This window comes from Alligator mississippiensis, chromosome 9 (genome assembly GCF_030867095.1).
Source record: "Alligator mississippiensis isolate rAllMis1 chromosome 9, rAllMis1, whole genome shotgun sequence".
Taxonomy (NCBI): domain Eukaryota; kingdom Metazoa; phylum Chordata; order Crocodylia; family Alligatoridae; genus Alligator; species Alligator mississippiensis.
In genome coordinates this window covers 79,245,607-79,267,731 of record NC_081832.1, presented here as the reverse complement: position 1 = coordinate 79,267,731, position 22,125 = coordinate 79,245,607, and the positions used below count along the sequence as shown (strand labels likewise).

Here is a 22,125-nt window from a genome sequence, read left to right as displayed (position 1 = left end):
ACCCTCCAGCTTGGGCCCTGCGGGGTTGCCGGCAGGAGCACTGGCAGAGCCCAGAGCCCACCCCCAGCCTGGGCTGCAGCAGCACCTGATGCTATTGAAGGAGGCAAAAAACTCACCCCCAAGACACAGCAACAGGAAGGGAAACATTCTTGCCCGGCTTCCAGCGAAGCCCAGAAGCTTGGCCCCAGCAGGGCCTCTGCTCCGCTCTGCAGCCTGGCAGCAGCAGCCAGCTGCACGCATCCCCCTTCCGCCCCCAGCACCGCTGCCCTGTCTGGAGCCCCCTGCACGCACGGATCCTGACCCCTCCCACCCTGCCATAGCCCAGCCCTGCTGGGCTCACTCCCCTCTAGCCCCAGCCATGATCTCCCAGCCGTGGGAGACCTGGGCTCCCTCCTGCTCCTCCCCTTGCACTCTAGGCCTGGCTGGCCCACACCAGGGTCCTGTGGCTGGGCAGGCGCCTGACCCCGTGGTGCCCCCCAGGCACAGGGACCAACGCCTGCTACATGGAGGAGCTGCGCAACGTGGAGGTGGTGCCGGGGGCCGAGGGCCGGATGTGCATCAACATGGAGTGGGGGGCGTTCGGCGACAACGGCTGCCTGGACGAGTTCTTCACGTGCTTTGATGCCCAAGTGGACCGGGCGTCTCTCAACCCCGGGAAGCAGCGGTGAGTAGGGCAGGGCTGGCGGACAGGGGAGCGGGGCTGGGAGCCAGGACGAGGGGCTCTGGCCAGCCCCTGTGCCTGCCCTGATGCCGGGTACCATCCCGCCGGCAGGTTTGAGAAGCTGATCAGTGGCATGTACTTGGGCGAGATCGTGCGGATGGTGCTGGTGGAGCTCGTGGAGAAGCGACTGCTGTTCCAGGGCCGCCCATGCCCGGCGCTGCAGACCCCGGGCATCTTCCCCACCAAGTTCCTGTCCACCATTGAGAGGTAGGTGCGGGCTAGGTTGGGCTCTGGCCTCCTGCTGCCAGCCCAGGGCAGTGGGCGTGGGACGCTGCAACCGTGCTAACCAGCCCCTGGGTCCTCCCGCAGTGACGGGCTGGCCCTGCGGCAGGTGAGCGCCGTGCTGCGCAACTTGGGGCTGGCGGCGAGCGTGGAGGACGCGCTGCTGGTGCGGAAGGTGTGCCAGGTCGTGTCCCTGCGTGCCGGCCAGCTCTGTGGAGCCGCCCTGGCCGCCGTGGCGGAGAAGATCCGGGACAACCGTGGCCTGGCCCAGCTGGCCGTGACTGTGGGCGTGGACGGGACCCTCTACAAGCTGCACCCACAGTGAGTGTGGCTGGAGGCAGAGCGGGGTGGGGAGGGGGCCGCACCCCTCGGCAGGGACTCACCCCTCTCTCCCCCGCAGCTTCTCGCAGCACGTGCAGCAGACGGTGAAGGAGCTGGCGCCGCGCTGCACCGTCACCTTCCTGCAGTCGGAAGACGGGTCCGGGAAGGGCGCCGCGCTCGTCGCTGCTGTCGCCTGCCGCGTGGCCCAGAGCCGCGCAGCACCAGCACCTGGCCAGTAGCCCCCGGGCAGCCTGTGTGCACGGCAGCAAGGACTGGGCAGTGGGACCGCGGGGGGGGGAGGCTCTGGGAGAGTCTCCTGCTGACAGTCTCCAGGACCCAGTCCCTGCCAGCACTGGGTGCTTCTGCGGGGTGGCATACCTCCGTCTCCCTCCAAGGGACCCAGGCAAGGCTGGCACGCCAAGATAGCAATATATATCCAATTTATTTACAGTCCTGTCCGGCAGCGCCCCGGCCCGCCCCTGCCCCTCCCTGCAGCGCTATGTACATAAGGCCAAGTGTAAATACTTGAATGCACTTGAATACAGAATTAAAAAACGGTCTTTACACGACACGGCTGGGGCCCGCGGCGCCCAGGCCACACGGACACAGCACGCACGGCACCGCACGCACGACGCACCACGCCGCGGCACACACCGGCCCCGGCCGGGCCGGGCCACCCGGGTCCCTGCTCACCCCACCCCGCGCCCCACCAGGCCCCCGACCCCCCCGACCCCCCCACTGCCCCTCACTGCTTCTGAGCTCTGCTGCCGCCGGGGAGACTTGGGGCGCTGGGCTTGGGCTCCAGGGGCCCCAGGGCTGGGGCAGGGCAGGAAGGGCCCAGATGGGGACGGAGCTAGTGGCTTTGGGGCAGCCCCCTCCCCGCCCTGCCCCGGCGGGCGCGTGTGTGCCGGGCCGACCCGCGCGCCGGGGAAGGGGCTGTACAGTGCCCGCCTGCCCGCACTCAGCACTCGGCCTCCGACACGGCAAAGAGGCTGCTGTCCTGCTTGCCCACCTCGGCCACAGCGGCTGCCAGCTGCGCCAGGTTGCCGCTGGGGAAGTGCCGCGCCTCCCACAGGTTCAGGATCATGGCCGTGGGGCTGGGCTTCAAGGCGAAGAAGCTGAGATGGCTGTGGAGAGAGCGGGGTCAGCGGGGCTGGGGCTGACCCGCCGGGGTGCAGGATGCAGCCAGCTCCTCCCTGGGGCTGTGTCCAGGGTCCCGTCCTCGTGGAGGGCTGCAGGAACCCCCACCCCAGGGTGCAGGGCTGGGCAGGGTGGGGGTCCCTGGGCTGGCAGTCCCCACTGCCTCCTACCTGTCTAGGTTGAGTTTCTGGGCCAGGGTCCGCCAGTCGGCTCCGCGGGCGCAGGGTGCATCCAGGCTGCTGATGATCTTCTGGCGGATGAGGAAGGGGATCTTGAAGGCACTGGGACCCACCAGGGCTGCGGGGCCGGCCTCGCCGTCAGGTGCCAGCCAGTCTGAGAACCTCGTGTCCTGCAAGAGATGGTGCCGGCGGGATTACAGGGGGCTGCACACAGGTCCTGTGGGGCAGCAGAGCTGCTCTGGGTGCCAGCCGAGAGCAGCCAAAGCCTGCCAGGCTGTGCCCGGAGTCAGCCGGGTCCCAGGGCTCCCAGTGCCCGGAGCAGGCCGTGCCAGGGTGTGGGCAGGGGCATTGCAGCCGGGGCCTGCCCAACAGCATCAACACCGAGCATGGGGCATGGACCCTCTTTGCCACCAGCACCAGGGGCCTTCAGAGCCCTCTCCTCAGCCAGAACCGCCCCGGGGGCCGCCTTGTCACAGGAGCCCCAGAGCGGGGGGCTGGCAGGGAGCAGCAGAGGTGGTGTCTAGTTGAGCCCTGTGCAACCCAGCCCGGACCAACCCACACCTAAACTCTGTGTAAAACTGGTGTCAGTCCTCGCACAGGCCGGACCTTACACCCGGACCTGCCACAGGTAAAATAGCAGCCAGTGTCCCGCCGCTGCGAAGGATGTTATGCACCGCAGAACCCAGGCTGAGGCCGTGTCCCCACTGTGGAGGAAGGCAAACCCCCCTAGTCTGGGGTAAAAACTGCTTCCTGACCCCCAGTGTGGTGTCAGTCTGAGCCTGAGCACGGGGACAAGGCCTTCCAGCCGGGACCCTGCGGGGTTGGTGCCAGCAGCAGCGTTGGCACAGCATGTCCCATGCCTCTGGGGGAGGCTTAAGAACACCCTGAGGCATAGAGCAGAAAGGGGGCAACCAGCACAGTCCAGAAACCTGGGAACCCCCACGCTAGAAAATGGGCATCGCTGTGCCTGGATCATCCCAGTGCCTGCCCAGCCTCTCCTCGAACGGCTCCAGTGTGGACAGTCCCCCAGTCCCTGCATCTCGGCCCCGTCTCCCTGCTCTGACAGCAAAGAAGTGTTTCCTGAGCTCCAACCTAAACCTCCCTGGCTGCAACTTCAAGCCATGTGTCCACGTCCTCCTCTGCAGCGAGAGAGCAGGCGCTTCCCTCAGTCGCAGACAATGCGGGTTGAAGGGCCCCTGGGAGGTCACATCTAGTCCGACCTCTGCTCAACGTGGGCCCAGGCCCAGCTACGTCATCCCAGCCACGGCTTTGTCTACCTGGGTCTTGAAAACCTCCAAGGATGGAGATGCCACCACCTCTCTGGGGAACCTGTCCCAGCGCTTCACCTCCCTCCTGGTGAGAGAGTTTTTCCTAACCTCGACTTCCCTTGCTGCAACGTGAGCCCATTGCTCCTTGTCCTGTCATCTGCCCCCACTGAGACCAGCCCAGCTCCATCCTCTTTGCAGCCCCCCGGCAGGGAGGTGAAGGCTGCTATTCAATCCCCTCGGTTTTCTTTTCTGCAGTCTAAACCAGCCCACTTCCCTCAGCCTCTCCTCACCAGTCCTGTCCCCCAGCCCCACAACCATTTTCACTGCCCTCCACTGGACTCTCTCCAACATGTCCACATCCTTTCTGTAGTGGGGGCCCGCAGCTGGACGCAGGACTCCAGATGTGGCCTCCCCAGTGCTGAATAGAGGGGAAGAATCACCTCCCTCCATCTGCTGGCAACGCTCCTGCCAATGCACCCAGGATGCCGGTAGCCTACTTGGCAACAAGGGCACACTGCTGGCTCCTGTTCAGCTTCTTGTCCCGTCCCCCCAGGTCCTTTTCTGCAGAGCTGCTGCCCAGCCCGTCACCCCAGCCTGCCCCGGTGCATGGGATCGCTCCCTCCTCAGTGCAGGACTTTGCCCATGTCCTTGTTGAACCGCATGAGATTTCTTTTGTCCCAATCCTCCAGTTTGCGGAGGTCCCTCTGAATCCTAGCCCTACCCGACAGCATATCTACTACTCCCCCCAGCTTGGTGTCATCGTCAGACTTGCTGAGGGTGCGCTCTGCCATCTTCCAGGTCGTTGATGAAGACACTGAACAAAACCGGCCCCAGGACCGACCCCGGGGCACTCCACTTGGTACCAGCTGCCAACTAGACATTGAGCCATCGATTACTACCCTGTGATCCTGATGGTTCAGCCAGTTTTCTATCCACCTTGCAGTCCATTCATCCAGTGTGGACGTCCCTAGCTCTTCTTGCTGGCAGCACTTTGGGTACTGCCCTCGCCCCTCCCCCAGCTCCCTGCCCGGCTGCCCGCCCCACACCTTGGCAATGTTGAGGTTGATGGTGAAGCTCTGCCCGTCGCCTTCCACCTGCCAGATCCAGATCTTGCAGGCCAGCTCGCAGGTGCTGGGGCTGAGGCGCTCCAGCGTGAAGGTGCAGTGCAGGTAGGGCTGCAGCCCGCTCCAGATGTGGTAGAAGGGGATCTCCTGCGTGGAGGGGGCAGCGCTGCAGTGACCGCTGTTGGAGGGCACTGCTGGCCCCGGGCATGCACCTCCCAGCCCCACCCCCACAGGCCACGATGCCCCCCAGGGCCGAGCCCCACCGCAGGGACGCAGGGAAACAAGCCTGGGGGGTCTCCCCATGTGTCAGCCAGGAATGCCCACGAGTGCCACGGCCCGGACCAGGCCAGGGCTCCCCTACCTGGTAGCTGGCCAGGAGCTTGCTCTTCCACAGGGAGCTGGGCATGTCGTGGATGGAGAGGCGCAGGTTGTGGTAACTGTCCTTGAAGTGCAGGACACGGGGGGCCCCAATCAGCTGCCCCCCCATCTGCTTCTCCAGCTGGATCACCTCCTGCCGGGGCCAAGTGCCAGGTCAGCTGGGCACCCCACCAGGGCATGGCTCAGCACCCTGCTCCAAAACCCGCCTGTCCCAGCGCCTCCAGCCCTCCACGACCCTGCGGGACTGGGGTGGAATCAGCTGCAAGGCAGGGCCAGAGCAGCTGGAGGCGGCCCCCGCCCCACCGCCGGCCGGCCCTCCTGCCCTGGCACCTTGAGGACGTCCTGGGTGTCGCTGAGGCAGTACACGCGGATGTTGTACTCCAGGGAGCTGCAGGAGGCGGGCGCGAAGAGCACCAGCTTGAGGCGCTTGGAGGCCGCCATGCTGAGCGACTCGCCGACCAGGGCGAAGCGGCCCAGCTGCTCCGTGAAGACGTAGCAGGCCTGCGGCTCCAGCTGGCAGTAGTACAGCTCGGAGGCCGGCTCCTCGCCCAGGTGCAGCACGTCCTGCGGGAGAGCCCAGCTGGGACCGGGCGCGGGCAGGAGGCAGCCGCCCCGTGCCCTGCCCTGCCCACTGCTGAGAGCCAGGACCAGCTGGGCGGGTGCCTGCCCCGGGGGCCCTGAGCAGGCAGCTCCCCATCTCCATGGGGGCTCTGGGCTGGGACCCCGTGCTGGCCGGTGCTGCCTGCCTGGGGATGGGGGTGCCCTCGAGCTGCAGTCAACCCCTTGGCATGACAACAAGGCCAATTGCCTGGAGGCACCAAGAGCAAATCCCCCCAGTCTGCACCAGTCTGACCGGGGACAAATCCCCTCCTTCCCCCAAGGCAGCATCGGGCTGAGCCGGAGTGGAGGCGCAGGACCCTCTAGCCAGGGCCCTCTGGGGCGAGTCCCAGCAGGAGCAATGGCACAGCCCAGTCATAGCCCCCAACCCAGCACCCAGAGCTGCTGAGGAAGGGGATGAGGCCCGTGACACGTAGCAACAGGAGGGGAAAAAATTCCTTCGCAGCCTCTCGCAGCCCCCAGAGAAGCCCAGAAGCCTGGGATGCAGCAAGCCCCTCCGCTCGCTCTGCAGCCTGGGGGCAGCACCCAGCTGGACACGGCCCCTCTGCCCCCCAGCCCAGCTGCCCTGTCCGGAGCCCCCTGCATGCACGGATCCTGGCTCCTCCACTCCTGCCTCATCCAAGCTGGGTTGGAGCTTTGTCCCGTCTTGGGCTGCTGGGCTCGGTCCCCTCCAGCCCCTGGGAGAGCTCATGATCTCCCTGCAATCGGGTTGGAGGCTGGGGCAGCTCCTGGGCTCCCCACTGCTGCTCCTCGCCCCACTCCCCAGGCCCAGCTGCCCCGTGCTGCCCCAGCCCCTGCAGTGCTGGCAGCCCGCAGCCCGGGTGATGGGGCAAACAGGGGAGATGTTCTCCCAGAGCCGACTGAAGATGGAAACCGGCTTCGCTGCAACTCGAAGCCATTGGGAGGAAGGAGGAGAACGGTTCTCCCCACTCTGCATGGCAGCTAGGTGAGCAACCTCGTCCTCTCCCCCAAAGCCCGTTAGCGCTGCAGCCGCCTGCCTCTGACCCGGCTCTGCTCTGCCCCCCTTCACAAGAGGCAGGGCCTGGGGCAGAGCAGGGCCCCTCGCCCTGCGCCCAGCCCCCCCGCTCACCTCCCAGGAGCCCTCGCACGACTGCTTCTTCAGGCGGATGCTCCAGTTCTCAGCGCTGGCCTCCACGCAGTGGCCCATGGCCAGGATGACGGGGCGCGTGAGCAGCACGCCCGGGGGGCCGCAGCTCACGATGGGGCTCAGCAAGGTCTGGCAGCCGGCCAAGGGCAGCCTCGGGGACAGAGGGCAGAGGGTGAGCCGGGCGCTGGGCCAGTCACCGCCTGCCATGGCTGCCACGGCAGGCTGGGCACTCACCTCACGTCCTCCTGCTTGTGCAGCGTCAGGTAAACCTCGTAGATCTTGCCCCGGGGGATGGCGTCGGGCGGGATGAGCAGGCTGATCCCTAGAGCCAGTCGGGGACACTGTCAGCAGCCCCCCAGGACAGCCCCACGCCCCCAGGGACCCTCCTGCCCTCAAGCTGCAACCCTGCCTGCCTGGCCCCACCATGCAGAGTCAAGACCACCCTAAGTACACCCACCCCATCCTGCACGCGGGAGCAGGGCACGGCTGCTTGCACATGCAGGTCGCATGGTACACGTGGCTCCGGCCCCAGTGCATGGGAACAGGCACGACTCGACTCCCTGCACGCCTGCACCAGCGACCCAGCCAGGATCCCACCAACAGACCCAGTGCGGAGCCCTACCCGTGTTGGGGATCATGAGCCGGCCACCCAGGAAGTTGAAGGTGCCATAGGCCACATTGGCGGTGCCGCGGGGCAGGGAGCGGAAGCAGCTCTGGGTGGAGAGCCGCGTCACAAAGTCCACGCCCTCGGCACTGGGCGAGCTGTGGTGCAGCGTGTGGCGCCCGGCGCCCAGCGCGCTCAGTAGGTGCCCGTTGCTCAGCTGGAACTTGCCAGGCCCATCCTGGCGCGGGCACAGTGAGCCCTGGTAGGTCATGGTGGTGGTGCTGAGGTCGGGCTGGATGGTGAGCAGGTTGGAGTTGTCTGTGGCAGAGAAGGAAGCCGGCGGGAGCTGTTGCGGGCCCGGCCATGTGGGGGAGCCTGGGGTGGGGAGAGCCCCTGGCTGCCCCCTGACCCCCACTCCCAGCGTGGGTCCAGTGCCACCCACCTGCCTTGCTGGGCTTGATGCTGACGGGCTGGAAGCCAGCAGTGAGGATGGAGGAGTCGGCCACGTCGGCGTCCAGCCCCTCCTTCTTGCGGCAGTACACCAGGACGCCCACCAGCAGCAGCAGCACCAGGCACACTGCCACGGCAATCAGCCCCACGTACAGTGCCACGTCCTCGGGGCCCGAGGCGGCTGGGCCGCAGTGGGAGATGGAGCCGTGAGCCCCCGCCCTGGCCAGCAGAGCCCCGCAGCGGAGTAGGATGACAGGGCACCGCAGAGCCCACCTGGTGTGGGCTGGGGGCATGCAGCTGGGGTGGGTCGAGCACGGGAAGGGGTGCGGTGCGAGTCTCCGGGCACGCACAAGGCCGATGCCATGGCTTCGGCATGATGGGCACACGCCTGCCCACGTGTGAGCAAGGCCCAGATCCGTGGGGTCGGGCAAGGCCAGGCCTGTGCCCGTCGGCAAGGGAATGGGAGCACCGCGGCCCTCGCTCGGCAGCCAGCCGGCTCCCGGGGATGGTGCCGGCTTCATCTCAGTGGCAAGAACGGCTAATTTGCTGTAAATGGCAAAGCAGCCCCCAGGCAGCCTTAACGAGCCGCAGCGCTAACGAGCTGGGACAGGACCTGCTGCTCCATCCTACAGCCCAGAGAGCTGCTTTGGAGCCCCGTGCCCCCATGCTGCAGCTGCAGCTCTGCCCCCACAGCCCCTGGAGCCGCTCCCTGGGCCGCCCCCACCCGGGACACCCCCAGGGCCCCGGCCCCGCGCTCACTGTGGGTGCAGAGCTCGCTGGTGCAGTTGCGGGTCTCCAGCTCGGGGCCCTGGCACTCCTGCCCACCGTTTCGAGGCGCTGGCTCCGAGCACTCGCGGCTGCGCCAGTGCGTGCAGTCCAGGCCACACACCGACCACTTGCTCCACTCCGACCAGCCGCCGTCCACTGTATGGGGACACGCTGTCAGCTGGGCCTGAGCCCTGCGGCCCCCCATGCCCCGGTGTGGACACTGCCCCAGGTGCTGCTGCAAGAGGCCTGGCTTGGGGCTGCCCCTTTGCTCCCCCTGCCTGGTGCAGCAGGGCTGGGGTCCCAGGGCATGGGGGGCCCGGCTGAGACCCCTACCCTCCAAGGTGCTGCCCAGCAGCGCCCAGCAGCAGCCCTCGACCACCACGGGGCAGGATGGAGACAAGACACATGGGGGTTGGGGACGACACAGCCGGGGAAAGGAGAGAGAGGGGCACAGAGCAGGGCACCCCTGGGCCAGGGCTGCACGGTCGACTTCAGATGCATCCTGTCAGGCCCAGAGTGGGGAGGACAGAGGCTGTGGGGGCACTGGTGGAGCTGGGAGGGAAGCTAGGGCTATGGGGCAGCAGCAGAGCCATGCGTGTCCACTGTGCCTGGAGCCGGCCCTGGGCACCCAGGCCCGGCCTGCCTGAGTTTGTCTCTGCCATGCTGGCATGGCCGGAGCTGCTGGGCCCAGTGGGTACCTGGGCACAGGGTGGTGCAGGCACTTTTCTGCAGGCTCTGGCCTTCGCAGGTGGCCCCGCCGTTGAGGGGCGTCGGGTTGGTGCAGCTCCGGCTCCGCTTCTGCCAGCCGCGGCCGCAGGAGGCGCTGCAGGCCGACCACTCTGTCCACGTCGACCAGCCACCGTTCACTGCAGGCACAGGCACGCGTCACCCGCGCCGGCCCCACCGCCCCACGGGCCCTGCTCCAGGGAGGGTTGGAGGGCAACGGGGTGGGGGGGAGACACGGGGAGACAGGGGGAGACACGGGGGTCGCACGGGGCCGTACCATAGACGGTGATGGCAGCAGAGGCGCTGCGGCGCCGCGCCACGATGTTCTTGGCCACGCAGGTGTAGTTGGCTGTGTCAGCCAGGCGCGCCTGCCGCAGCACCAGGCTGTGCTCGGGCGTCACGTCCACGTTGGCGTCCAGCGCCGGGTCCACCAGCTCCTCGTTGCGCAGCCACTCCACCTGTGGGCGCCGGGACGTCACCGGGGCCCTGCCAAGTCCCAGCCTGCTTGGGCCAGACCCTGACGTGCCCCCAGCCTGGGTTGCTGGGCCGGGAGAAGGGCTGCAGAGCAGACACAGCCCCCCAAGCTGCCGGCCACAGGTGAGACATGGAGCAGAGTGCAGAGGCCAAGCCCCAGGGTCACAGGCCTAGGCGGGACCCCAGGCTTGCCCCATCCAGCCCCAGCCCTGATGCCAGGTGCACGGCTCCCAGCCCAGCCCTGCTAGATACCTCCTTAGAAGAAGATGCCCCGTGATGTACCCAGATCCGCTCTGACCCCCACTCTGCCCTGCCCTGCCCTCTCTGTCACCTGCGGCCTCACATCCTCCCCTGGAGCTGAGCTCACCCAGGCATGGCAAGACTTGCAAATGCCCTGCTGCATGCTCACCTCGGCTGGTGGGATGCCCTCGGGGGGGCGGCAGGGCAGCACAATGCCCTGGTCGATCGGCACCTCCTTGGCTGCCGGCTCCTGCTCAAAGTTCTTCCGCAAGTCTGGAAAGCAGCACGGGCAGCATGAGAGCCGGCACAGTCAGGCCCCATCCCAGCCCTGGAGACCCCCACCCGTGCCCCATGGGCTTGTGCTGCCCACACAGCTGGGGCACAGTAGGGACCACCCGCCCAGGCCGGAGGACACAGGCCACAGCTCAGGTCTGGCACGGTCAGGCGCCGCAGGGCGGCACTCACAGGCGATGCGCACATAGGCCTTCTGGCTCTTGGTGGTGCCCGAGGAGCTCCAGGCGACGCACTGGCACCAGTACTCCTCCAGCCCAAAGATCTTCTCCACCTGCTGCCGGGAGATGTCGATGCGGACCTCCATCACGGGCAGCCCTGGGCGGGGGGTCTCATCAGGCGTGGCCACCACGGCCAGGCAGGCTTGGGGGGCTGGCGGAGCCACCCCTGCCCACCTGGCCGCCTGCCCACCTCACTGCCCTGGTGACCCTGTGCCCTAGGGCTGAGCCCTGACCTTTCCTCAGGCCTCACCTGGGCTGCCTGCCCAGCTTGGGGGGGTGAGCCTGCCTGGCTCTCCTGGGCACAGTGGCCCGGTGTGGGAGACAGGGCAGAACCCAGTCCTGCTCAGCCTTCGGTCATGAGCCACCAGTACCCTGGGAGGGGCCCTGGGCAGACCCCTGCCGAGCACCCCCCTCTCTCCGCAGGGAGCAGACGTTTCAGCCCTCCAGCGCCTGCCCCTGGGGGCACTGGGGCTGTGTGGCCAGCAAACATGGTCCAGTGGCGGTCACATCCAGTCCAGCCCCTGCCTGAGGCAGGATCAGCCCTGGCCGAACCAGCCCACGCAAAGCATCAGGTAAAGTCTGCATAAGCCAACCGTCAACCCTGGCACAACACAGGCCTCACAGCTGAGCCTGCCACGGCAGCCACGGCCTGCTTCTATGCAATGCTGTCAATACATGCTCAGGAGGTCCTGGGCAGAGGCCGTGGCCCACTACAGAGGAAGGCAAAACCCTCCTAGTTGGCACCAATCTGAGCCTTCCTGACCCCAAACGCAGTCTGAGCCAGAGCGGACAGGCAGGACCCGGTACCGGGCCCTGCAGGAGCATTGGCACAGCCTTGCTCCCCAGACACACGTCCCCGAGCATGGCGGGCGCCCAGTGCCAGCACCCCTACCGGAGCTGCGGTCAGTGCTGTGCTGGGTGATGTGGTCGCCCTGGTGCACCCACTCCCCGTTGCACTTGAAGTAGATCTGGGTGGCGGGGGTGGCCCGGCAGGCCAGGCTCACGGGCTTGTTCTTGACGATGTAGACGTCCGCCGGCTCCAGCAGGAAGTGGGGCAGCAGGTCCGAGGTGGCCCCAGGCAGGGGATTGGCGGCCGTGGCGCTCTGCTGCGCGCCTGCGGGGACACACAGCCGCGTCAGGGCCCGTGGGCACTGGCTGGGCCGGGAGAGGCCTGTGGCAGCGGCTGGGCCCCAGCCTGACTCTCGGAGCCCCCAGGCCCATCCATCAGCCTGATGGCGGCTCAGCCCGCTGGTCCCGCACGGATCCCTCATGTCCGCACTTAGCTGCTAATGAAAGGGAAATGTAGTGTGACCAGCAAGGGACGCCGCTCACTTCCCCGGGCCTCGGCGCCATGCCAGCCCTGAGCGCAGGCCCCGAGAGCAGCAAGGCCCGCGATGGCCCCCGGGGTGCAGCCGCTGCAGGGCCACCCCCATGCCAGCTCCCCTCCCCCATGTGCCCAGGCCCTGGCAGCAGAAAGAGTTAATAAACCCAGGCCCTAAATAAGCATTTGATTAACAAACGATAAAATAGCGATTGTGTCACTGAATGGAGCGGTAATTGCTGCTGGTAATTGGCTGGTTAGGATTTAATAAGCAATTAAAAGGAATGGAATGCGCAGTAATTAAGTGCGCCGGCTCCCGCGCCAGCCCCGCGCCCACCTCCCCCTGCCCCGCGCGAGCTGGGCCTCTCTTTGCCTCGCCTAGCCCGGGGGGCAGCACCTGGGGCGTCCGCGACCTGCCTGCCCACCCTTGGCCCCTGCCCCTGCCCCTGCTCCTGCCCCGGGGGAGTGGGGGCTGTGGGCAAGGGCCAGAGGCCTCGCATGGGCCGGTGTTGGCACCCCTGCCTCCCGGGCAGTGCCAGGTGCTCCTCACTTGCTGGTGCCGACTGCCGCCAGGCCAGACCCCACACTGCCAGGCACGGTGCACCCCGTGGACAGTGCCCACAGGCCGGGTGGCACCCCCCGGTGCCAGCTGACTCCTGCCCCACCTGGGCTGCAGCCCGGCAGAGGGGGTGTCTGTAGCCCTGGCCCCCCAGGCTGTGCAGGGGGAACTCCCTGGGACCTGCCTGTGTGGCTCCAGGCCGGGCAGAGGTCACTGACGCCCAGGGCAGGTCGGCTCCCGCCAGGCCCTCCCAGCACAGCCAGGCAAGGGGGAGGGAGGCAGCTGGGGCTGGTGGCCGCATGGGGCCCCGGCACCGGCTCGGGTCGGGCGGCGAAGTCAAGGTGCTGCAGCTCATTTGCGTGGGGAAGACGAACGGCGCCGTCACGGGTGGTTATTACCCCATCAGCACTTTTACAGCGTCGCTGGCAATTAATTTAATTAAAACCCCTGTCCAGGAGATAAAGGCATCGCATATTTCACTGGTTTAACAACCCCCCATCTGCGCCGGGCGGCCGGGGACACGCACGCGCTCCGTGGCTTGCACGCACACATGGCTGCATAGAGGCTTCAAGGCACACGGCTCGCCCCCGCTGCCCTTGCCCATCCCACCTGCTAGCGCCTCACGGCTCACGCGTGGCCAGTGCCACGATCACGGCCTGGCTGGGCCCTCTGGCACCTGCGGTCACCCCGACCTGGTTCGTGAAGACGTGGCACAGCAGGAGCCGGCGGCGGCAGTCCCTGCCCAGCTCCCAGTGCCGGGGTCTCCCCTCGGCTGGCTCTGGGCCGCGCTGGGATCCCAGGCCTAGGGGCCGGCAGTGAGCCGGGGGCAGCTGGGCCAGCAGGACGCGTGCACACAAGTGCACTTCTGCACACGTGTGCACATCCACGCACAGAGGGCACATCTGCAGTGCGGCGCTCAGTGCCCACCCTGCTCCCGTGCTCCCCGTCGCTGCTGGGGGGCAGCCGGGGTGCAGTGGGTGCTGCAGGGGCGACCGCGGGAGCTGGGGGCTGCAGCCCACCCCGGTGCCCAGAGCCGTCTCCCGCCAGGCCCGGGCCCGTTGCCGAGCGCTGCCTCCCAGCTCACCTGCCTCCGTTGCCATGGAAACAAGCGGGATGCTTCGGATGTCACCTTGGCAATGGATCTGAGCAACTTTTCCCGGGCGGGGCGGGGCGGGGCGGGGCGGGGAGCGGCGCGGGGCGGGCAGGTGCCCAGGCCCCCGCGCGGGACCCGCAGTGTAGAGCCGCGGGGCCGGGCGGCCTAAACGGGGCCCCGGGAGCGGAGACGCTGTCGTATCGGCGGCTGTAAATCAGCGCCAGTGAAACCCCGCGCGCTGAGCCGGGCCTTATTACCAATGACCGCCGCGCCCGCCCGCGCCGGCTAACGAGGACGCGCCCCGGCCCGCACCGGGAGGGAGCGCTCCGGGGCGCAGCCGCGGGGCTGGGCCCGGCTCGGGGGCGGCCGGCGGGGAGCGCCTGTCCTGCCCTGCACCCTTGCTGGGGTGGGGGGGACGAGGCAGAGTAGGACGCGGGCCCCTGCGGGTCGGACGCCCAGGCCCAGCCAGCTGCCGCCAGCCCCCGGGCGCACCTGGAGCAGCCCGAGCCTGGACCGAGGCCAGCCCGGCCCCGCTGGGCGCCGCTCCCCGGCCCATGGGGGCCCCGGGGCCCGGCCCACCCCAGGGGAGGCTGCCGGCCGCCTGGCGCTGCACGCACGGCCGGCTCTGGGGCAGCACCCGCCGGCTCCGGCTCCGGCTCCGGCTCCACGGCCACGGCTCCCGGCGGACGTGCGGGCTCGTGCTCCCGGCGGCAGCTGTCACCGAGCAGCCGCAGCCGCAGCTGCAGCACTGCCTGCAGCCCCTCCCCCGCGCTCCTCGCGCCCGGCCGGGGCTCGGCTCCAGCCCCCCGGCCCGGCCCGGCCCGGCCTGCGGGGCCCGGCTCAGGTGCCCGCTCCCTGGGCTCAGGGCAGCGCCTGGGGGTGCAGGCGGGGGACCCCGGAGTGCGGCACAGAGCCCTGCACCAACCGCCGGCCGCCGCCCCCTACCACGGTGCCCGGCGGGGCCACGACCCCCTGCCCTGCGGCCCCGGGCCAGCGTCCTCCCAGCTGCAGCTCCGCTGGGGGCCCCAGCCCCCCACCTCCCCCAGTCCAGTCCAGTCCAGCACAGCACAGCCCCAGCCCCTGCCGCCGAGGGGAAATCCGCAGCCCAGCTCCTGCCTGAGCCGCCCCCACTGGGGAGGCCCCGGGCCCTGCTGCCGCGCTTGGCCGCCCCGGGGGAGGCAGAGCCGAGGGCACGGACGAGGGCGGATGGGCGCCGTGCCAGGCCGGCCCTGGCCGCGGTGCTGGCCCTGTCCGTGGTGCTAGAGGAGTGCCAGCGCCTCGCTCCAGCCGCCTGGGCCTCGCCGAGCCGCGGCGGCGGCTGCAGACAAAGGGAAGGTCAAAGTGTTCTTGGAGCATGGAGCTGGAGCAGGCGCCGGCCGGCCGGCAGCAGGGGTGGGGGCCTGCTGGCTGGGCCCTGGGCACCGGCCTGGCGCGGAGCAGGCATGGCATTGCTCCGCGCAGTCCTGCAGTCACGCAGGGGGCCGGGCACCCCCAGATGCCACCTTGCACTAGGGCACGATCAGGGCAGACCTCGTGCCCTGCACCAGGGTTGGATCTGCCCTGGCATGGTGCTGCCAACACCCCCACAGCACCCGGGCAGCACAGGGCAGCTGAGCCGCGCTGCCCCATGGGGCTCACGGGATGGGAAGAGAAGAAGCCCCGTAGCCCAGAGCCAGGGACCGGGCAGGGATGTACCCCAGGCACCCGCCACGCGGCCCAGCCATTGTGGGCACTGCCCTGCTGAGCAGCCCTCGTCCCCTGCCATCGCCGGCTCCTGCCACGGCCAGCCCCCCTCCCAACCCCCCGCCCCTCGCGGCCCTTGCAAGGCAACGTGGGTTTCTGCAGCAAGAGAATTAACTTCCCAGCTGGAGCCCTGTAAATCGCCGGCCCCGCGACAGGCCTGGCACTCCATTAAAATGAAAGATTTTATCGCACTTTACAAGCTCCCAGCCCGCGCCGACAGCAGGTAATTAAAGCAATAATTGCTGCTGATGGGGCCGTCCTAAATGAGGCGGCGGCGGCTGGAACCTGGTGGCGGGGGGAGACCGGGGAACGTCCCCCAGAGACAGCCCCTGGGGAGAGCGAGAAGCCGGCAGCACCTGCCAGCGCCACCCGGGCCCTGGGCCCACCTGGAGGGCAGCGAGCGGGGACCCAGCTCTGCCAGTCTCTCCCAGGCCGCAGTGCTGCCCGCCTGCCATGCCAGCAGACAGGGTGGGGAAGACAGGTGCGTGGACGGGGGTGCAGCGTGCACGGGCCTGGGCCTGGGGAGAGCCCTGCCGAGGGGCTGGGTGTGCCCGGGCCAGGCAGAAGCTGACGGCCTGCCCTGCTCGGGGGCCACAGCCACGAGAAGGCCCCACGCCAGCACTGTGCTGCGGGGGAGGCAGGCGGCGAGCGCGTCGGCATCAGAAATGCTTTTGAGACTTTGAACATGGAAACGTCCTGCTGGGAGTGACGGGGCCAGCCTAGCAACGAGCCGTGCCAGCTCGGGGTGGGGGCGGGGGTGGGGGTGGCACGTCGCATCTCCCGTGCTGCCCAGCTCCTGCCCTGGGGGGCCCCATGCTGCCCACCTCCATGCCTGGCACAGCCCGGCGTCCCCTGCCCGCTGCCCTCCTGGGGCAGAAAGGGCCGAGCCAGTCAGGTCCATGGAGTCATGGGGCAGGAGCACCAGGCTGGGTGGGCACAGGCCACGGCTCCCCCCCAGGCAGACCTGGAGCTGCCTCTGGGAGCGGCCCATGGGCGGCTGTGCCAGGCCCTGCTCTGCCCCTTGGCGGCACGGCACAGCATGGCACGGCAGGGCAGGGCAGGGCAGGGCAGGGCAGGGCAGGCGGTCCCCCACGAGCCGAGCCGCCGAGGGCCAGCTCCACCAGGTGCAGCCACCAGCGGCCGGCCCACGGCTGAGCACGGAGCCAGGCTGGAGCCCCCGAGCCAGAGGCGCTGCTGGCAGGGGCTGGGCAGGGGGGAACCCAGGTGTCCTGGCTTGCCCCAGCCCCTAGGCACCACAGGCCTTCCCGAGCCAAGAGCGAAGCCGGGTGTCCTGGCTCCCAGCCGCCCGCTCGCTCCCCCGGCGCTGGAGCGGTGCTAAGTGCCAGGCCTATTAATAAAACTCATGCTAAGCAGCGAGCGCCGCAGTGAGCCGCGAGCCGGGGGAGGGGCAGCGCCGGTGCCAGGCCCCCCCGGCCCAGACCAGCACGTGGCCCCTGGCTCTGCCCTCACAGCTCGGGCAGACCCCTGGGCCCTGGCCCTGGTGGGGCAGGCAGGGCAGAGGAGGCCCCGGCAGGCTGCACTGGATGGGACGGATGCCGGGAGGGAGGTCCCGCCTGGGCCACAGGGCCTGGTGCCCCGAGCTGAGCTGCCTGGCAGCCGCAGGGCCTCGCGCGGTGCAGGGCACCCAAGCTCCCGCCACTTGTGCTCAGCCTCGCACCCACCCCTGCCCCACAGGGAGCCCGGCACGGGGGTGCATGTGCCCGGCCCCCGGCGAGCGTGCGAGCGGCGCAGTCTGGGCCCCGATTGAGTCTGCGATTGTTATGAATGAATTAGTCAGCCGGGTTTTGCATCACAATGGAGCCGAGCTAATTAAGTATTTCAGCAGATAACGCTTCCCCCATTACACACAATTAGCATGTGCCGCGGCTGGCAGCGCTCCCTGCAGACAGCGACCACCGCGCCCCCAGCTGTGCCAGCGCCTCCCCGGCGCGGCTCCGGGGCCTGGGCGGGCGCGGAGCAGCGCGGCGCAGGCCCGACACCAGGGCTGGGAGCCCCTGGGCTCCCGTGCAGCCTGTCGGCCAGGCCGGGCCGAGCCTTGCCAGTGCCAGTGCCAGTGCCAGCTGTGGCGCTGACGGCCTCGGCCTGCCAGTGCCCAGCTGGGAGCTCTGCAGGCAGCCTGCCAGGCTGTGGAGAGGAGCCCCCAGAGCTGTGCAGCAGGGGCAGGTGAGCGGCAGCTTCCTCCTCCAGCACCAGGCCTCCCCAGACCCGTGCCCAGGGTGCTGGTGTGCTGGGTCCCACAGTGCCCAGGCAGGATGGCTGCCAGCCCAGAGGTCCCCTCCTCCACCAGCTGTCTGCTCCTGGGTTCCAGCGGTGGGTGGTTGCAGCAGTGCCCCTAGCCCCACAGCAGGATGTGGCCCAGTGGGCACATGGGGGCACTGGCTTTTGCTGTCCTGCCCTGCCAGAGGAGGGGAGAGAACGGTGATGCTGGTTGAGGCCGCACAGGCCATGGGCAGCCCTGTCCCCTCACCACTGCCACTGTCCCCCGGATCTCAGCACTGCCTCCCCATCCCCCTGCTGGTGCCCCCCATGCCAGGCCTGGGCACTTGTTGAGATGCTGCCCCTGTTCTGGGGAGCAGGGGAAGGGGAGGAGGTGCCTTCGCCAGAGGCAAGGATGAGCTCCAGCTCCTGCCAGGAGCCTCAAGGTCACCCTGAGCCCCAGGTCCTTCCAGCTATGAGCAGGGAGCTGGCGGGAGCTGTTGCAGTGCAAGCCCCACTTGCAGCCCCTGCCCTGCCACCCTGAGGGTCCTCTCCAACCCCGGCACCGATGCGCCCCAACCCATCTGTCTGTCTGTGCCAGTGCGGGCAAAGTTGGGAGCAACATGCCTGGCTCAGCCTCATGGATGTGGGGAGGGGGCTGTTCCCCACCCCATGCAGAGCAGCAAGCTGAAACCTGGGGCAGTGCCAGGCTGGGCACCGTATGAGCACAGGCTGGAGCCAGGGCAGCTGGGGCAGGCAGGCTAGTGAGGGCCAGAGTGGGGAGATGGCGGCCTGGTCCAGCCTAGCCCCTGGCAAGTGCTACTGGCAGGGGGCTGGGGTCGGGCTGCCCCCAATCACCCCTGGGGCACCAAAGGCACCAGGGCCAGGGTGGCCCTGCCTTGACCCCACCTCCCACTCGCCTTGGGGCAGTGACCCCCTCCACTGGTTCTGCCCCAGGCTGAGCTGGCAGGAGCCATCGCCAGCACCCTGGCCCTGCATGTCCGAGGGACACGAGGCACCGATCCAGGGCATCTGCACCATGCTCCTGTGGCATGGCAGGGCTGGGGGCAGCATCTGCTTGGGCTGGGGGCTGGCATGGGGCAAGGGGACCCAGTACCACCTGTCCAGGGGCTGAAGTCTGCATATGTCCAGGGGCACATTAGGGCCATGACCCCAGAACAGAGGATCCTTGTGCCCCATGCAGGCACCTGGCACAGCCCCTGGGCAGTCCCTGAACCTGGCAGGAGGGCTCCCTGCTCACGGGTTGGGAGGGCACGATCCCAGCCTGCTCTGCAGAGAGGGCTCCCCAACAAGGCCAGGCCCCGGGCCCTGCCAGCTGCCCCCATTCCAGCCGAGGCAGCGCTGGTGCAGCCACCCTGGGTGCCCTCCTGCAAGCACCTGTCAGCTCTGCGAGGCTTGACTGAGTGCCAGCCTCACGTGGCACGGAGCCAGAACAAACAGCCCTGGGCAGCCCGTGTCTGTCGTGCTGACGGCACACAGCAGCTCTCCAGCCGTGCGGTGCTCCCCGAGCGGCAGAGCTGTGCCCCTGGAGCCTGGCCACAGCCCTGCAGGGGTCCCAGCAGTGGGGAACGAGGGGCCATGGTCAAGACTTGGGCCGGGCAGGTGCTAGCTAGTGCCTGCAGAGCCCAAGGCTGCCCACGCCGGTGTTCGCAGGGCTGATGCCACTGCCAGGAAGGCCAAGTCTGGCTCTACTCCCACAGTCTGGCCCCTCCTGCAGCTGCTGGCTGTGCAGCAAGGCCCCTGGGCAGCACCAGTGCAGCGAGGCACCACCGTCACGGGGATGAGCTGCAGGAGCGCTGCGCTGGTGCTGGGCACCGGGAGGCAGGGGCAGCTCCCCCCAGGCTGCGCCTCTCTAGGCAGCTTCTGACCTTTGACCCCAGATTCACCTCTGCTTGCCCCTGGAAGCTGAGGGGTGGGCAGAGGCTCCCAGGCTCTGGGGCCAGGCTGGGCAGAGAGCACGGTGCCAGGATGGGCACCAGCGGCGGCTTGGCAGAGGAGTCCCCAGTGATCCCTGCAGCTCCAGGCAGGAGGTGGCAGTACACGCGCTGCAGTCTCAGGGGCTCTGGGAGCCAGGACGCCTGGGTTCTCTGCCCCCACGTGGCCCTGGGCGCCCTGTGCCTGTGCCACGGCAGGTAGGGGCGTGACGCAGGCCGGCCGGGGAGTGGAGGCCATGTGCCAGTGTGCAGGTCTGCCTGGTGAGGGCCTGTTGGCAGCGGGCAGGCACAGGGCTCAGCTCAAGTGCTCGGGCACTGGCTGCGACCTGCCACCAGAGACGCGCGCTCCTGCACCATGCACCAACCACACGGCTCCAAGCCCAAGCATCCCCAGGCCCCTGCACCTCCAGGCTGCTCCTGGGGCAAGAGGCCTGGTGCCCCATGGCTAAGGGGCTAGTCCCCTGCATGCCCTGCTCTCTGGGCCTGCCCCGCCTGCCCAGAGAGGAGACAGCCAAGCTCAGGGCAGAGCCCTGGGCTCCTGTCTGGGCAGATGGGGTGGTGTCCATGCACCCCATGGCCTGTGCTGCCCAGACACCCAGTGCCCGGCCTGCCCCGAAGGCCATGGAGGGTCCCAGAGCTGTGCGGAAAGGGGGCAGGGACCCCCTCGCCAGCCCTGCAGCACCCGCTGCGGGAGCCTGGGACGCTGCTCCCACGGCTGCCACCCAGCGGGGGTTATGGGATGTGGGTGCCATGGCAACAGCAGCACCGAGGATCTGGGGGGTGCTGCAGTGGGGTCCCTGCCAACAGCTCCAGCCAACAGCTCTAGGCACAATGGCCCAGACCAGACCCCCGAGAGCAGCCCAGGCCTCAGGGCCTTGCCCCCAGGTCAGCATGCGGCCACAGGTCAGGGTAGGGGGCAGCCCTCCTCATGCAGCCCGGGCCAGGCCGGGCAGCTCCGCCAGAGACCTGTGCCGGCTCAGCCCCGGGCCCGGCTCGCACACCGCCCCCTCCCCGGCAGGCACCAGCGGCTCAGTCCTTTGTTTGCAGCTGCCACCTCCAGGCTAACGTGACATCTGCCCTAGGGACCTCCGACCGGCCTGGCCCCTGTCCCTGCTGCACACCAAAGCTGCAGCCATGCACGCACCTGGCACCTGTCAGCAACTCAGCCCCCCTGGGCCAACTGCCCCCACACCCCCAGCACAGCCTGCACAGGCAGCCAGGGCCAGGGCCACATGGGGGGCACCAGCCGAGCGCTTGGGGAAGACTTACCGCGTCCTGCCCATGCTGTAGCCAGCTGCCAAGACATAGCATCTCCTCCAGAAGCACAAGCTCTGGCTCCTGCAGCTCTTGAACCCGGGCTCATGGAGCCCCGTCCTGCTGCACCATCCATGGCAGACCCGCCAAGCCCTGGTGCTGCACGTTCCCGCCATCCCCACAGCTCTCTGGGACCGACAGGCCCCCGCACCCACAGCCCTCGCTGCCACCCTGCTCCAGCAGCCTGGCACGCGGGCTCTGGGCGGCACAGACACCATGACTGTCTGCCCTGCTGCAGCGTCTGGGAAGGGAGCCCCTGGGGAGGTGGGGGACAGGGGGCGGGGGGGCACGGGGGCTGGCCAGGGGCAGAGGACAGAGGGGCACAGGTGGTTGCCTGGCAAGCGCGAGTCTGGCCCGGCTGGGCATGGGGCACCGGGCAGCGCCTGTGTAGAGCATGTGAGGAGCCAGTTCGTGCATGTCACACCGGTGGGGCTGGTGCCTGGAGCTGTCTGCAGGTGGGTGACAGGGGGATTTCCAGGGCTCGGGCACTCAGGCCTGGGCTTGTGCGGTGCTCATGGGTCCCGGGACCCTGGCGGGCCCAGCTGCTGGGCAGGGGTCAGCGGGTGGGCCGCGACGCCGGCGACGGGTCTGCCCTGGCCCCCCAGTGACCTTGGGCAAGTCCCTGCCCCCCCAGCCCCGACGCCAGGGGCCCTGCCCAGCCCTGCCTGCCACGGCAGCCACAGGTGGGGGAGCCCGGGCCACTGCCCAGCCCGTGCCCGCCGGGCCGCGGCGCGGAGGCCTCGAGTGCGGCGGCGCCCCCCGCCGCCCCCTGCCCATGCCCGTGCCCGTGCCCATGCCCATGCCCTGGCCCCGCACCCGGTAGGGGCCCGCGACGCCCGGAGCCGCCCCCGCCCGCCCCGCCCCGCCCCGCCCCGCACAGCCCGGGACGCAGAGGGGCCGGTGCCAGCCCGGGGCGCGGGACTCACCGCTGCGGGGCAGGAGCGGGGCCAGGAGGGCGCCGGCCAGCAGGACGCGCCACAGCCCCGCACCGGGCGCGGGTCCGGGCGCGGGTCCCCGCCGCCGCCCGCCCATGGCAGCCCGAGGTGCGGCGCTGGCTCAGGGCGCCGCGCTCCGCCGGCCCATGGTGCCCGCACGGCCGGCGGGGGCTGCCCGCGGCTCCGCAGCGCCGG

At 69.1% G+C, this 22,125-nt stretch overlaps 2 protein-coding genes across 3 annotated transcripts in view; one reads left to right on the top strand and one right to left on the bottom strand.

Annotated features, from left to right (window-relative positions):
• HK3 (hexokinase 3) overlaps positions 1-1,835 on the top strand; it is a 9,804-nt gene extending 7,969 nt beyond the window's left edge. The window contains exons 16-19 of the mRNA XM_014601333.3: positions 481-664; positions 773-928; positions 1,031-1,264; positions 1,344-1,835. Coding sequence (XP_014456819.1) covers positions 481-664; positions 773-928; positions 1,031-1,264; positions 1,344-1,503 — 734 coding nt within the window. The 3' untranslated portion in view covers positions 1,504-1,835. The remainder of the gene's footprint in view (positions 1-480; positions 665-772; positions 929-1,030; positions 1,265-1,343) is intronic.
• UNC5A (unc-5 netrin receptor A) lies at positions 1,688-22,125 on the bottom strand. 2 transcript variants are annotated; one of them, XM_059712981.1, is made up of 16 exons: positions 21,922-22,125; positions 11,686-11,907; positions 10,747-10,890; positions 10,451-10,554; positions 9,845-10,025; positions 9,540-9,707; positions 8,833-8,997; positions 8,066-8,254; positions 7,642-7,941; positions 7,254-7,341; positions 7,002-7,170; positions 5,624-5,857; positions 5,277-5,426; positions 4,898-5,062; positions 2,575-2,753; positions 1,688-2,391 (listed from the first exon to the last, which is right to left on the bottom strand). In XM_059712981.1, the coding sequence occupies exons 1-16, from the start codon at positions 22,025-22,027 to the stop codon at positions 2,226-2,228; spliced, it is 2,730 nt and encodes a 909-aa protein (XP_059568964.1). In that variant the 5' UTR covers positions 22,028-22,125; the 3' UTR covers positions 1,688-2,225. The 2 variants fall into 2 exon arrangements, with proteins under 2 accessions (XP_059568964.1, XP_059568965.1); XM_059712982.1 differs by lacking the exon at positions 9,540-9,707 and having other exon boundaries at positions 21,922-22,124.

Excerpts from the sequence above, each read along its gene's own strand:
- UNC5A (XM_059712981.1), bottom strand. The coding sequence starts at position 22,027 with ATGGGCGGGCGGCGGCGGGGACCCGCGCCCGGACCCGCGCCCGGTGCG. Across the intron at positions 10,891-11,685 it reads CAGCACTGACCGCAGCTCCG|GGCTGCCCGTGATGGAGGTC; the intron begins GTAGGGGTGCTG and ends CCCCCCGCCCAG. Across the intron at positions 5,063-5,276 it reads AGCTCCTGGCCAGCTACCAG|GAGATCCCCTTCTACCACAT; the intron begins GTAGGGGAGCCC and ends CCCTCCACGCAG.